The sequence below is a fragment of the Aptenodytes forsteri genome, unplaced genomic scaffold, assembly GCF_000699145.1.
Source record: "Aptenodytes forsteri isolate BGI_AS27 unplaced genomic scaffold, ASM69914v1 Scaffold176, whole genome shotgun sequence".
Taxonomy (NCBI): domain Eukaryota; kingdom Metazoa; phylum Chordata; class Aves; order Sphenisciformes; family Spheniscidae; genus Aptenodytes; species Aptenodytes forsteri.
The window spans coordinates 975,186-991,484 of NW_008794853.1; the positions used below are offsets into that span (position 1 = coordinate 975,186).

Here is a 16,299-nt window from a genome sequence, read left to right on the forward strand (position 1 = left end):
AGAGAGAAATGCAGATTACCTCCTTAATAGCCTTTCAAATTAGTTGCTAACACGTTAGTGTTATGGTTTGTTTTTTTAACCTGATTTTTATAGGTGGATATATTGAAGAACTTGGATTTGTGTCTTCTGATGCTGGAGAATCTAATTACTTTTAAGCACATGGAAACACGGGGTTCTTAGATTTTTGAAAATGTGATAGCATGGAATTAGTGTTGGACGTGCATTTTTGGATTTTTATTGTTACCTCTATGGCTGAGCTCTAATCAAATGTGTTTAGGTTTCTGTTTTGTTTTGGGTTTTTTTTCCCCTGCATTGTTCTCATTGCTTGTAATACAACATGTGGATGGGTACCACTTACACATTTATCTACAATGTAATAAATAAAACCAATTAACTTCAATTGCTTAATTATATCAATTTACAGTCATAATTCTTTGTTACTCTACAAGAAAATCTAGAAGAATTTTAAAGGATGAGCTGTTAAGATGCTGTCCCAGCCAATCTGAACGTACTGCATAGCTCAGGTGTGTGTAGGATAGAAATTACTGTCACTGCTGAATGGCAGTGTAAGAACAACGTGCGTTGATGCAAGTTTCTAGGAAGCTGCAGTATGCTTACTAGGAAGACACTTAGTGTGTACATGTGTGTCAGTTCTGTTTCTTACAGTCAAATTAACTGGGTGGGTTCTGAATTATTAATGCTGCAGATGAAGGGACAAATGGAGTCCAACAGATCTGTTAGCTCAAGTGTCATATCGGTGTAGCTAGAGAGAAGTAGCAAACCTTGCTGTACCTGATCTGCTTCTGCAAGGATGCAGCTATAGCTGTACGCTCCTGGGGGTGTATTGTAGTATGTCATTGGTTCCATATGGTTCAGCTCAGCTCCAGGTGACCTTACTAGGTCAGTTTGTGATGCTTTGTGGAGGCAGGCTCTTCTTTCTTCCCTGCAGTTGGGTTCTTGGGAGGGTTATTGCACTGAGCTAAGGTCCATGCCATGTATTTGCATCTTGCCCCTGCTGTGATAAACCATAGTGGGTGGAAATAGGGAGCCAGTACCAACCCCCACTTAAGTATGCGTAATTTAACTAATTTAATTAAGTTTAAATTTAACTGACCTGACCCCAGCAGAGCCACTGAGCTTAGTCCATGCTGAAGTACTGTTTCTGGAGACATGTTGTTGTCTCAGGCATAACACCAGGCCTAAGCTAGCTAAGTTGGCTATGTGCTTTGGTGCTAGTAATCTACATAGTCATCTATAATGTGTGATGAGAGCATTATACTGTGATACTTACAAGTCATGCTACACTGCAACTGTTTTTATATCACAGGATTCAAGCTGTGGAATATCTGAATGATGCACTTCTCAGTTCATCTAGTTGTTTGTTTGGTTTTTTTTTTCCCCTGTTGCCTTGAATAACAGATTATTGTCTGTACTGAAAACGGAGATGGAGAGGTGTCAAAACACAAGTGAATGGGGGTGGGGAGAGGAGGTGGGGCAAAACCCTTTGGCAAATTATTCTCTGTATATACAGCTTCTGAAGTGTTGAATAAGCTAAATTTGGCACCAGCCAGATGTTGCTTACTTACATCACCCTGTCCAGCTTTGGCGTATTGACAGGAATCCTATCTTTTACATAGATGAAGTGATCTTGAAACACTTCTGCATTGGGTTAGGTAGGTGCTAGTTCTTTCAGTATTGGTTACAAGAGTGTAGCCAGTTGTAGTAAGGATCGATGCTGACTTTATGAATTGTATAAAAAGTAATTTCCATTCTGAGATTTTTCAGTAATTTTTCATGCAATAGTTGTCTTGTTCACACTACTATAATTAACTTCATACTATTTTAAGTAACTTCTCCCCCTGAATTTAAATCCTTTCTGTGGTGAAAGTGCTGTCCTAGATATGATGTGTATATTGGGAGTTTTAGATTTTTAGCCTCAATTTAAAAGCAAATGTTGCGCTCTCTGTATTACAAGAAAAGGTTCAAAATATGAACTCATTTTTCAGTGTGCTGCGTTGTCTTTCTAAAGCTAAAAAGTATCCCAAAGAGGCTGATTAAAAGGCTGAGTAGCCTTGCCTGATACGTAGGCTGTTTAGGTGTGAAGTCTTAGCAGCAAAGAGGTGTGTGCTCACTTCAGTGTATCTGACAATTTGGAGGTGATAAGCAAGCCCCATGTTACACAGTCAGGGTCAAGAGAATAAATTCCTGGTGAATTCTGTGTTTCAATGAACTACCAGAATAATGCTCAAGTCAGACACAGTATGATTGTGAATCTTTGTTATGGGTGAAGTATATGTAGACTGAAAACTTCATATCATGTAAACAGAAAGTCAAAAAGAGTGTGAGATTTCTGCTTGATTTAAAAACAAACCAGCCAACCTAAGGGAGTTCTTGCATAACTGATATTAAAAGCATATCAAAGAAACTTAGCAATTTTTCACTTTAAAACACTTTTACCATAAAGCATGTCTCTCTTTTTAAATCATTCGTGTTTTGAATTTTTGAATATGAACAAGGTTCATATTTTGAACATCTAAGAGAGCATATGTGACAAAATGTTTCTGCCGTAATGCACATAGCTTTGAAGAACAGCTGCTGTTGTGAGTCAGGAGCAAGATACACAGCTTTTATTAGACATGTTCTGAGCTGTCAAGGATTTTAGCTATCTCTTTTTCCATGCTTACCTGAATTCTGCTTTCAGTTGGACAGGCTAATTTCACTCCAGATATATGTAGATCTTATCTTGTGAAATAATGAAAGCCTTAGAGAGGCACATATTTTTAATGATTCTTTTTGACACACTTTAACATCCTGTTTCAAGAGGTACTAGCAGGCTACTGTCATATTTGGTTAACGGGCTCTTAGAAGCAGAGTTCTGGGAGTCACTTCAATATTTGTCCAAAGAGCTTTTGTTTGAGCAGCTTTCTCAAACTTTGTGAATACGCAGTATGTGGTTTCAAGCAGAGTCTGTCAGAAGTCTCTAACTACTGACGGTTGATGCCGTAACTCTTCCTGAACTAAGATAACTTGTCCCTTTCTTTTCTTCTTTCTTTGCCTCTTGCCAGGAATAGTGAAGTCAAAGGTGAAATTCATTCTCTTGGCAGCTTAAATTCTGGCTTTGCAGCCCTTGAAATAAGATTGTATGTGTATGTAGTATTTAATAGAAACCTCACGAGTATTTTGTTTTGTGTATTGCCAAAACAGCCTTGGTCACAAAGACGCTCAAATAATTTTATTAGAAACAAAAGAGAATTTTGTTGGAAAAATCTGTTTTCACTGCCAGAGGAGTGATGGGGTTTTCTCAAGTGTACTTCAGAATAAGAGTTCTCCTACTGTACTGTAAGTGATTGAATTTGGTACACTTTAGGACTAGCTGCAGTACTACACATGGCTTATATTACTGAGTGAGTGGTGTGAAACGTAAGCTGTTAATGTTTTGTCCTGTATATTTGCTCTCCTTTTTCTGATTCTGGGTATTATCCTTTGCAGCAGGATCCCAAATTTTTACTAGCTGAATACAATCTATTCTCTTTGTTTCTTTGAAAGCATTCCTTTTAAAGCTAGCTTTTATCCTGCTGTTTGACCTAGAACTTAAAATTGTGGTATATCTAGTATTATGTGGATTAATCATATGTCCTTAATTTTGTTTCTGGAGTTCCAATTGTCTCATCTTTGCATTGTCTTAATGTTGTCTTGCTGATTGAGTGCTCAGTTGCCCTTTTAAGGATGTATTTGTACACTGTTAAATTCACAAGTGATCTGTGTTGATTGGATTGTGACTTGTGGACCATTGGTGATGTGTTACCCACTTCCATTGCAGTGGAGTTGAAAATAGAAATATGTGACAATCCCTTTGCCACGGCAAGTTGATTTATCAGTCTTTCCCTTCTTTCTGAAGAAGTCTGAAGTCCTTTTATTGCATTCCTGACTCACTTGGATTTCTGCTCAGAAATTTCTGTTCAGAAATCCAAGAATTTACGGTTTTCTCTTGGGTATTTTCTGTCTCTTCTAAAGTACATGTAGGCTTCCTTATTAAACATATAACTTCAGCTATATACAACATTCATCTGAGGCATTTCTGGTGTGCTTGAGTCAGCATTACATTTGGTGATAGCTCCAGAGCTGGAAAGACAGAAAATGTGCAGGACAGTAGACATTGATCTGCCTGTTTTATTCAGGGTCAGGACACGAGCAGAAGAGTACAATCTGACCACAAGAAATAGATTTGCTTCTAACCAAAATATGTCTTTGGGAGTTGCAGCTAAACCAGTTTAACATCTCCATTCTGAATTTTGTCAGGTTTTTACTCTTACAGAACTGCCTGCATGCCTTAACACCCCCCACCTCCACCCTGTGTGTCTGAATTTTTAGTAACTCATAAGCAGTGTACTTTCTCTAAGTTGGTTTTGAGCTGTTCTGAAAACATTTCTTAAATTGTTATGCTTAAACTGGTATAGCTTCTTAGCTCTGCACCTTCTCACTCCCCCTCCTTTTTTTACTTTCCTCCTAAGATCAGTCATGAGAAGTGGCATGTTAACCTAATTCAGCAAAGCATTGTCTTGTGCTTGAAGTAGAGTTCCTGCTATTTTTTTTTGTTGGAGTGTTAGACTGTGATAATCATGCATACTCTAGAGATACCTCAGTCAATAAGTTCATTTGCCAAGGGCATTTCTGGGTCTAGGAGTGGTTTTGCTTCCGGAAGGCTGCACAGTCTTTTGGCCTCTTCGTGAAGAGTGTTATATTGTGGCCGGTTCACTTACTCTGTGGTGCTTTCACTTTTCATTGATGTAAGGGACCTGCAAAGCATATTGATGTGGGTGGTGGTTTTGCAGCAAAAAGGTTTATTCATAAAAAAACAAAGGTATCTGTCACAAGGCTTTAAATATGGTACTGCTTGGAAGGTGGACGTGAATGCTTGCTGTGTGTGATGTGGCTCAGGCTGATGATTGTAGCCAGATAAAATGGTAAAATACTCCTATTACTTTCAAAAGTAATTGAAGAAAATCTTGTTGGTATAAGCTCTTGCTGGGTAGAAAACTTACTCTGTTGGTCCATCTTGTAGTGATGTGTTCCCAGACGTTTCTGGCCACGAGTTCCTTCTGTGTTGTCACTAGAAGTGTCCAGCAGGCTCTCCAAAGCCACTTCGCAGGTGCAACAACTTTCTGAAAGAGTCTTCCTGTGATGGAAGTATTGAAAATGTACTTCTAGCTTCTGTAGTTTTACTGGGAAATGAGCATATTCTTTTGCATACCTGTTGGGTCAGTCATACTTTTAACTTTGCAGAAAAGGAACAGCTGCTCTCCAGGTTAAGAGTCAAATCTACGGGCCTTGTTCCCTTTCCCACCCACTTGGTTCCCTGCAACACTGGAAAAGTAGTTACAATATTGTTAAGGTTTAACCATTTCTTTTTATTCACATGTGTGCTTATACTTAAGAACTTCTCAGCCTTGTAGGTCACAGGTGGCAATTTTACTGTGTAAAACAGAGTGGTCAGTACGTATTAATGGGATTGGACTTTCTTTTCTGTTAGGTTTGGTATTCACCCTGTGGCTGGCCGTATGCCTGGTCAGCTGAACGTACTCCTAGCAGAAGCTGGTGTTCCGTATGATATTGTACTGGAAATGGATGAGATCAACGAAGATTTCCCAGGTTAGCGTGCGAGCTATAGGTTTCCAGTAGATTGGATTTGATCTTCTCAATTTTTATTCGATTCTGTTTTTACATCATGCAAGGATTTTAAAAATAGAAGATTTCAGTGAGGCCATTCAATTTCTCTTTGTGCCTGTTGTGATACCACTGTAGAGGAGCAGAGGTCTTTCTCTTGCAATCTGAGTGCTGTCCCAGCTGATGGCAAATGAGCACAGAGGAATATGAGAAATAGTCTGACTCAGAAGCAGAAAACTGAGAAGCAGAGAATACAGACAGGTAAAGCAAAGCAAAATACTGAATGCAGGAGTACAGAAAAGAGTAGATATTGAAGGGAGGTTAAATAGGCCTGTGAAACTTGTTTCCTCCAGAACCAAAAGAACAGTTTTTTTAAATTGCTTGTAGCTGTGAAATAAATGACAAATGCTGTCTCTTTTATCACTGTTACTGCTCCATACAGGAAAACTACTGTTACTTCTTTAGGTCAGGTGTTGTGGATTACGTGACCCTGTCATGTCTGGCAAACCAGTATAGTATTGTACAGACAGCCTCTTGCTTTCTTATATCTTTATTTAAAAATCAGAAAGTTGCTGGTAAAAGGTTTTTCAAAAGAATATTCAAAGGAAAAGACAGGCACAAAGAAATTTGAAGGTGATGATACTATGCATGTATGAAACCACATTTAAATATCAAAGGATTTAAATTTTGTGTAGCAGAGTGGTCTAATGAGTCCCTTTGAATGGGGTTGTAGGTGCTTGCAGTTTGCTGGAGGTAGTTGGTAGCACACTTGGACTCTCACGTATAACATGCCTGATAAGTTTGTAAGATATTTGTGAATGAAGTCCCCATAAATGTTTGTAGAGTGCTTACCATAAGGGGTTCTTCTGCCTCTAAAGATGAGATTTAACACAAAAATGTACGTCAGCCTCAATGTTCAGGTTTCAGATAATTTTTCATCAGTTTTATTTTCCTTGTCTTGCTGCAGAAACTGACTTGGTCCTTGTAATTGGTGCAAATGATACAGTTAATTCAGCAGCTCAGGAAGATCCGAACTCTATCATAGCTGGAATGCCAGTTCTTGAGGTCTGGAAGTCCAAACAGGTGAGACTAACAGAGTTGCGTTAGCACCTACCTTAGCTAGCATGCTTTTAAAAACATGGTTTATAGGATAAGCTAACAAGATTATTCTTCTCTTCTGGTTTCCATGAGAAGCTTTTCTGCAAGGTGTCCAACAAAACAGTCAGTACTTTGCAAGTGGGATGCACTGTTCATGATTTTATAGTTATCAGCAAGTGCTTTAGTGAGACTAATGATGACTGCAGTAGAAAAGACCAATGAAAGTGCTTCTACTAAAAAATGTGATTAGAATAAATTATGTTCTGCTGATGTCTGCAGCCCTGAAGTATTTCTGTACAAATACCTGCTTTTTTAAGTTTATATGAAATTTGATTGACAGCTTTAATATTGAGGTGGAAACACAAAAATGAATAATATGCTTAAATGGAAAAAAAAACCCAAACAATGAGTGGCTGGGTTGAGTAGAGAGCTTAGTCTGTCCAGATTGAACTAACAGTTTAGTTAGCTCACCAGTTTTGCTCTTTGAAAGCAACATTGTCTGATCTAAAGTACATATACTTGAGTTTCCTTGATGTGAAATCTTCGATCTCTTGTTCTGAACCCAATCATAGCCTCAGTTCTTCTGTATTGACTTCATTCAAGTACTCAGTCACAGGCCCATACATTTATCAGTGTTTGTGTGTAGCTATGTGTTGCAGTTTGAGAAATAAACATGTACAGGGTTAAAGGTGGTAAAGCTTCACACAGTTTCTCTGCTGAAGGTGCCGTGGTTAACCAGTTTGACATTTAATAGCTAAAACTGGTTGAAATTTATTTTAGGATTTTTTTTTTTAAAATCCCATGTATGAAGTAATACAGAGTAATAGTCTGGAGAAGTACCAGAGAGCATTGCACCAAGTATTGATGTGAATGCTCATCTCAATTGTGCTGCTGTCGGGGAATTGGGTTCTTAAAATAGTTCAAAAATAAAAAAGCCTCAAAACCCTCCTATATTACAATCATCAGTACCCATCTTGCTTTGACTTTATTACATGGAATGAAGTAAAAGCATATGCATGTGTAGTGAGTATCCACAATTTCTTCATCTGACATGTAACGTTGTGTTTAACAATAAAATGTTTCTGAAACTGGTCCAGGTATCAGTTTGTCTGCTATATTAAAATTTGAAATGCAGTTTTGTAGCAGTGAGCACCCTGTTTTGGCCAGGGATCTCTCTCTTCTTCTCCCCTTGTTTGTGGAGGTTGGTTTTGTGTTGTCTTTGTTTGTGGGGGGGATGGTGGTTGGTTTTTGCTGTTTCAAACATGAACTTTTTATGTGCAGGTTATTGTAATGAAGAGATCTTTGGGAGTTGGTTATGCAGCGGTGGACAATCCAATCTTCTACAAACCCAATACTGCCATGTTGTTGGGAGATGCTAAGAAGACTTGTGATGCCCTGCAGGCCAAAGTCAGGGAATCATATCAAGGCTAAATACTGATTTGTATTCCACTCATGATTGCGACTACAGTTTTGTCACAGAAGTCATGGAAAACAAGAGTTAGAAGAATCTCTTACTGTCATAATGCAGCTGGCATTTGGAGAAGACTGCATTGACTCCTAGGAGATGTAGTTCAGTCAGGGAATGTAGAAAGGATGGGCACATTAGCCCTTCAGACTAAATCCCCCATGAGGCAATGCATTAAAGAACGAAAATGTGCTTTTTAAGGTTAACATTGAGCTGTTAGCAGCAGGAACTAATAACTCATGGTCATCTTTAAGTAGTTATTGGCTTCCTCCTCCTAACTGTCTGTACTTCTGTCATGGAAATTCACTAAAAAATACTGTGCCAGAATTGTATTCTGTCTTATCATCAAAGCTGTTCTTTGGCCAGTATGGACAAAACAACTATTTATTTCATCAAAACTTAAAGCAAAATTACAAACAGATGCAAGCAGATGCAAATAGATGCTTGAATGATTTGAGATTCTAAAAATAATGTTCTGTTAAATCTCTATAGAAAAATTGAACTGTTTTGTAGATTGTATGGATGCTGTGAATCAGGAACATTTTAGGAAAGTTACTTCTCTTTAAAATACAGTTCCACTTCTTTGTAGTGCCCACTTACACTATGTAAAGTGAAACACAGGATTTCAGGGACCTACCAAGTGATCTTCAAGCCTGACAAGGAAACGTACACTTACTTGCACTGCTTAAATGTTTTAAGCAGCTGCTAAATTCTCCATCTTTTCCAGTCATTGCCTTTTTAAGTGTCAGAGGAAAAATATGGTCCAGTTCTGCACAGGCAGAACATCTTGCATACCTGATCTGTTCACAGAATTTGGACCACAGTGTTTCAGTTTATGTTCATTTAGACTTTTAACTGTATTTGCTACTTCAAAATTTAGTGATGCTTTCTTAATTAACATTCTTGTGATGCTGGAAAAGGCACTTTTGAACATATTTAAGATGCTGGAGTTTATTAGAATTTTTCTAAATAAATAAGCTATTGTTTGAACAGCACAGAAACATACTAAACTTAAAATCCATTTTTTTGATTATTTGACTTCTCCCTGATCTAATTAAAAGCACTGTTAAATTCCCATAATAAGTTCAGCAAAGAATTAAATTATGACATCAATTGCTGTTTTGGTTTTATTATGTTAAGTGTACTTGAGTGGAACTCAAATATTTGCCTAATAAAATGAATTTATCATGTTTCCATAATGATGTGGCAACTGTCCATGGTGACGAAGGCTAAATAGAAATAGCTGTATTTGTGTTAGAAAGCATTCATATCTGGGGAAGACAAACGATTATGAAGTAAGTCTTGAAATTAATGCATCTTGATTGATAGCACTTTTTTTTTTACACCATGTATAGAGACCTCATATAAAATATAGTATTTCTACTTAGCTACCTCTGTTTTTATGTAAAGATCACTTAAAACACAGACTTTGAACAGGTAATGCATTAAGAAATGTAACAGTATATGAAAAAAGCTACCCTTTATATATGAAAAAAGCTACCCTTTTTGCAAATCTCTTCTATAATTTGAAATAAAAATTATCGTGTAAGCATTAATATGTTGTACACTGCAGGAAAAGACTTGTAATTAAATTTTAATTTAAAACATTGTGGCAGCTATATCTGAATGTAGCATGTATGGCCTCTTGATTTCATTGTATTCAACTTTTATTTTAGGTCTGCAAAAAATAGGAGGTAAATGGGAGAAGGGGAAAGACAAGGAAATGATCTTCTCTCTCTCTTCCTCCCAGCCAAGCAAAAAAGGGATTTGAAGGGATTTAACATCCTAAAGTATTAATTTTTGTCTTGTCAAACTTGAATTATCTAACTGCAGTATGCAACATGTCTCTGCTTATAAGTAGCTAATACAAGACTTAGCTTTTCCTTTGTATTTGAAAAAAACCTCATACTGTTATGTTGGATCAGAGGTACCAGTGTTGTCTTTAAAACTGTGCTTTACCATGGAACACCAGGTAATTGTTGAAGTGCTAATAAAAAGTCGACTATTTTTTCTTTATTCATCACTGTCTCTTTTCTCTCTGTCTCTTTTCTCTCCTGTTGTGTTCCTTGAGTAGGTAAGTAGTCTGAGATTCTTTCTGGGAGTTAGAAGACCAAAATGCCACCAAAGGATGTTGAGATTGAAGAATGTAGTGAAGAGGAATCATAGTGAAATATGCATATTTCTTTTTTTTTTTAATTTGAATGGTTCTTTAAAATACTCGTTCTAGGTATGACTGATGTCACCTGACCTTAGCAACTTCACTATGAGCTCTTCTAGTAAATGAAGAGGGTTAGACAACTTCTGAAAGCAGTTGATCCCTCTATACGTTGCCTTTTTGACTTTAAAAAAAAAAAAAGCTGTAGGAACTAACTTGTCTGAGTAATTCATTTTCCATTGGCTGAGGTGTGGGATGAATCCTATCCCTTTGAGCCTGACACCATATAAGTTTGCTTCAGTTCTTAGTTATTTAGTTGACAAGATGCTCAAGTTGATTGTTATGATGATTTCAGTTTCTGCCTTCAAAGTGAATGATAAATAAATAATTTTAGCCATCTGATAGTCTGTTCAATTGTATCATTGCACAAGTCTGACATGCAACTTCCATGTTTTCTTCAAGCTTTGGTCAAGCTGAGCCTTGAGGTCTCTTTCAGAGGCTGCAGCCTGGTGTTAATTCATGAGGTAACCTCTCTTCCCTCTTGATTGAGCAGCCCACCTGGGAGGCGCATACCCACAGTATATGGATTTGTAATCTGACAAATGGTAAAGCCATAGCCTATATCCTTTTGTGGATCTGACTGCTAGTTTGAAGATTTTACCCTCTACCCCATCTCGAGCTGCTTATTATCACCCAAGAGGTATTTATTCTAGCCTGCCTCATGCAGGCTATGAAAATCTGTTCTGATCAGATCATGGCAAAGCAGTGCAACAAGAACAAAAGGAGAGGATGAAGGACACTAATCTCTGTTCAGCTGGTGGAACTTTTCCAGTTGGCAGTGTATGTCCATGGCCATGAGACACCTTGGATCTTTGTTTTTAATACAAGTTGTTGTGCTACTAAAGTTACAGAGGAATTTAGTTTGGAAGGACCCTCTAGAGATAACTTTGTCCGGTCCCCTGCTGTAAACAGATCCAATTTGATCAGATTGCTCCAGGCTTTGATTTGAACATCTCCTGGGTGGAGATTCCACAGCCTCTCTGTTCCCCTATTCCAGTGTTTAATTCTTCCCATGGTGAACAATTTTTTTTATCTAATTGGAATTTCCTTTGCTGCAACTTGTGTGCATTACCTAGCCTAATCCTGTTACTGTGCCCCTCTGAGAATAGTGTTTTCACCACTCTCTCATGGAAAACAACTAGAAGATTCTGCCCTTGCCCTTCTAAGGCTGACAAACCCAGAAAGAACCCTCTTTGTCTTTCTCCTTGTATGTCATATGTGAATGATGGCTCCCAGTTTGGCTCACTTCAGTATGTCAATGGTTTCTTGTACTGAACACACTAATCCAGACAACGGTCTCACAAGTACAAAGTGCAGGGGAATCATCTCTTCGGTTACCTGCTGGCTATATGTTTACTGATGCAGCCCATGGGGCAGTTTGCCTTTGCTGCAAGGTTGTGCTGTTGTTTCATGATGGTCTAGTGGGACCATCATTTTGTTTTCTGCAGAGCTGTTTTCTAGCTAGTCAGCACCCACTCTGTACTGTTGTATGGGCTTATTCCATCCTGAGTAATGGACTTCACATTTGCCTTGGAACTTAATGAGATTCCTGTCAACCTGTTTCTTAGTCTGCTGAGGTCCCTCTGGCAGTTATGCCCTCCAGTATATAATTTGTTCCCGCAATTAGCTAAAATCTGTGTGCTTGTTGTGAGTGGCTTGTCTTCCCATTGTCCAGGTCAGTAATAAAGACATTAAAGAGCGTTGACTTCAGTACTGACCCCTTCATGAATGCTACTGATTACTTTACCACTAGCTGGACTTCATACTGCGATCACAACCATTTGAGTCTGGTGGACCAGCTAGTTTTCCACCTAGTTGATATTCCACTCGTGTGAACTATATGTCACTGATGTGCCTGGATACTGGGGGAAACCTTGTCAAAGGCCTCACTAAAAATCAAGGTGTGCAACATCCATTGCTCTTCCTGTGTCCACAGGGTCAGCCATCTCACTGTAGAGGCAGTCAGGTTGGTCAGGCATGATTTGCCCATGGTAAAATCGTGCTGCCTGTTCCTAGTAGCCTTGTCTTTCATGAAGTTCCCAGGGGAGCTATGTAACCTTCCCAGGGTCAAGGTTAGGCTGCCTGGCCTATTGTTTCCCTGTCCTCCCCCTTGCCCTTCTTGAGCCAGTGACTTACTACTCGGATCAGAAATTAAATTCTACCTTTGTAAAAGCTGCTGTTTCTAGCAAATACACCATTTACTTTCTGTCCTCAAAAGTATGAAGTTTTGTTTTGTGCTGGTGAACTGGCTTTGTAATTTTTTTATAAGTGGGGGAATTTCACTGATTATAAAATGACCAAGTTTGCAGGTATGTGATCAATCCGTTTCTCAATCTCTTGCTTTAGTCTGGAATTTTAGAAACCATATCATAATCTAAGGAGTCATACATATCCTGCTATGTCAGTTCCTCATAGCAAGTATGTAATTCTGGTCCATTCAAATAGGGAAATTGGGGACTGAACCTAGTTTTGCATTTTAGTTTTATTAAAACACTGGCTTTTGGAGTAAATCAGTTTTTTCCACTTGTTTTCCACTTGCTAAGTTTTAGTTTCTGTTGCAGGGCAGTCTTGGAGCACACAAACTTGGATTCTTTTGAAGCTAAGCTAGAAGATGCGTTAGAGCCATGAATGAACATTCAGTCTGCAGGACCAGCTTAGAGGTAGTCCACAGTAAACACCCTCAAACATAACAGGAGTGGATTTCATATCCGCAGCACCGAGTGCCTTCTTTGCCAGGTTTGATTCTATTGTGCCAGAATAATTGCTAAGGTGGACTGCCAGATGTCCAGAGCATAAGAGAGAGATTAGAGGGTGTGTGTAATTAATTTTCTTCCATTCTACGGCTTAATTATTTGTAGTAAGTTAACTTAAAATTTAAATTCAAAAAAACACCCGAAAACAAAACAGCTTTTTGCTTCACTAGCATATGTATGATGTTGTGTAAGTTTTCAAATTCTGCAGGAAAACTTTACAGGAAGGAATTTGAATACTGGGAGATCTGGGCACTCTGTTCTGTACTTAAGCAGTGCAGTTCAAATACTCATTTCATAAGACTTGAAATGAGTATTGTTCCAACAATATCACTAGTGTGGAGTGGTTTAAAAAAACCCATAAATTACAAATGGTAATGACTGGCATAATCCAACTGCTCTGTAGCTGCCCAGAGGATATATTACATTAACTGTATTAGACTAATGTGATATATGGTTCTTCTGGTTCTTTCTGAGTGGAGGATATGTACTTACACATTTTCATAAATGGGCTTAGTAATATTTGAAGCTCCAAGTTCCCAAAAGGTGATGTTTTGAAGTAGCAAAAACAGTCATAAAACATTCATTTAAGGTATTACTTGAGAAATTGAGAGACTCATTTATAGCCCTTCTTCCAGGACGATCATCATAATGACTTCTAAGGAAAGAACTTTTTCTCCAGTTGCAAAGATAATGAGAAATGCTAGCTAGTGAGAAGAAAGTGAATGGAAAAAAGTGTTACAGGAAACATAACTTAACTATTCTGCTTTCTCTGTTTCACTTTTGCCTGGAGACAGATTTTTTTTTTTTCCCCCTGAGAATGAGGGGGATCATACTCTTCAACTGAACGTATGCATAGATAGTTTGTGTTCTTCCCTTAATTACAGTTGATCAGTTTTATTTTTCCCCATATACTCCAAGACTGCATGTAGCCCTGTACATCAGTCTGAAACCTGGCACTCCACAGTCCAATTTTCTGCACAGCGTATATAAATTAACACCCAGTTTTACTTACCTGTTAGAGAAATGGCTCTCTCAATTCTGCATTGCTAATTTTTCAATTCACACGTCTTGACACTTTTTTTGAACTCTGTAGGTTGTACTTCTGCAAAGCAGTTTCAGTTACACGAGGATATGGAAAATAACTATTAAACCTTATTTACCAACTACAGTTGTCTTTAGCTGTACAGAATAAGCTTACAGAATAAGAGATACAAGATACTCTGTAACATGTTTTGAAAATAGGGTCAAAGTGGGTCAGACAAGATGGGGAAGAAATTGTCAGAGAAGTAAAGTAGTCATGCTGCAAAGATCAGACCTTTACTTCACATGTAAGTATAGCTTTGAAAATAAGATTATACGTGATGCAGTTCTGTTAGATGTGCTGAATATTACTAACAGTGTGATGTTTTGTAATTAGGTGTGAGACCAGGAAAAGGCCCTATACATCTCTTGACCTTCTTTTCCTGTCACTTGTTGACAAAACCCATAAAACTGCTTATTATCCAAACCTTTCCCTATTAAAGGAAGGAAGCAACAAAGGAACTAGAGGACAAAAGGGCTGAGGGGGCTTCACACTCAGTAAGACGTGTCTTCTGAAAGAAGATTGCGGTTGAACTCTAGCACAGCATGAAATTAAGTTATTCTATTACATGGTCAGTCTAACCCATAATTTAAAAAATCCCTACCAGAATAGAAACTAACAGCTAGTGAACATAAAAAGCTCAAGCAGATGTTAAAGCTGTCTCATGCAGTAATAACTAGCAGTTGCCCATTCTCCATATTAAAATATTACAGATGTGGATAGGAAAAACCATTTGGTCTTCTGATTTTACATTCTCAGAAGCTCGTTGTCATAGGCCATGGTACAATGAACTTCAGTTTTCAAGTGGTTTATGGTGGATTTGTTAATGTGTGGACACAACACAGGAAGTTGGCTCTTCTCTAATTTATAGGCACATAAACAATCCTTATTTTTCATCAGCATTCTGTCCCCAAACATATCCACTGAATGTTAGTTTAGTGAACCATATAATATGAGGTGATCTAATTATATTTGAGTTTTAAAACCAGAGAAGTGTAATCAGCATAGTGCAATGTGCTACGCATTGCTATAATTTTCATGTTACATTCCTGATGTAACATTCACTTCTTTTTTTGAACTTTCAGAGATATCATAAACTACTCTTTCTACCTGGTCAATTAGATCTGTGAACAGTGATAAAGTTACCCGTGGAGCTGCTGAATTTTGTCTGTAGACCTCAGAACCCTTTTTTCCTGCAGGGCAATGGAGCAAGAGTAGGTATCTGTTGCCTTTTTACCTGCTGGTTCCTTTTTTGGTTTGTATGAAATTGTTATGGCATTTGGTATTTAAATGCTAACTCTTGCTGAGGGATCTAATTTCTGTTGCCTCCTCCAGAGGTAGTCACCTTTGCATTTTTTGTGGAGTTGATCTTACAGGAATCCATACGGTAGCCTCCCCTTATTGTCCTGCATCTATAACTGTTAGCAAGCTAGAAAAGAGAGGCAGCTTCCTACCTCTGCTGTAGACTGATCATCGCAGTTGGTCCTAAAACATTACTCTGCTGCTCTAACATTCGTTTTCAAATATAAACCTGCTCATTTTTCTTTTCTGTGAGGGTGGTGAGACGTTGGAACAGGTTGCCCAGAGAAGTTGTGGATGCCCCCTCCCTGGAAGTGTTCAGGGCCAGGTTGGATGGGGCTTTGAGCAACCTGGTCTGCTGGAAGGTGTCCCTGCCTGTGGCAGGGGGGTTAGAACTAGATGATCTTTAAGGTCCCTTCCAACCCAAACCATTCTATGATTCTATGATTAATTTGCTTTTTAAGGTAGCTGTAAATCCCTTATGTTCATTGAAGATCTAAATAGAGTGAATATGGCCTGAATGGGTGTCCTGGTTTCGGCCGGGATAGAGTTAATTTCCTTCTTAGTAGCTGGTACAGTGCTGTGTTTTGGATTTAGGGCTAGAACAATGTTGATAACACACGGATGTTTTAGTTGTTGCTAGGTAGTGCTTACACTAGTCAAGGGCTTTTCAGCTTCCCATGCTCTACCGACTGAGAGGGCTGGAGGTGCACAAGAAGCTGGG

At 38.4% G+C, this 16,299-nt stretch overlaps 1 protein-coding gene across 1 annotated transcript in view; it reads left to right on the forward strand.

Moving 5' to 3' along the window:
* Positions 1-10,781, forward strand: part of NNT (nicotinamide nucleotide transhydrogenase) — a 45,233-nt gene extending 34,452 nt beyond the window's left edge. The window contains exons 19-21 of the mRNA XM_009274548.2: positions 5,531-5,649; positions 6,632-6,747; positions 8,044-10,781. Coding sequence (XP_009272823.1) covers positions 5,531-5,649; positions 6,632-6,747; positions 8,044-8,193 — 385 coding nt within the window. The 3' untranslated portion in view covers positions 8,194-10,781. The remainder of the gene's footprint in view (positions 1-5,530; positions 5,650-6,631; positions 6,748-8,043) is intronic.
* The last annotated feature ends 5,518 nt before the right edge of the window (positions 10,782-16,299 follow it).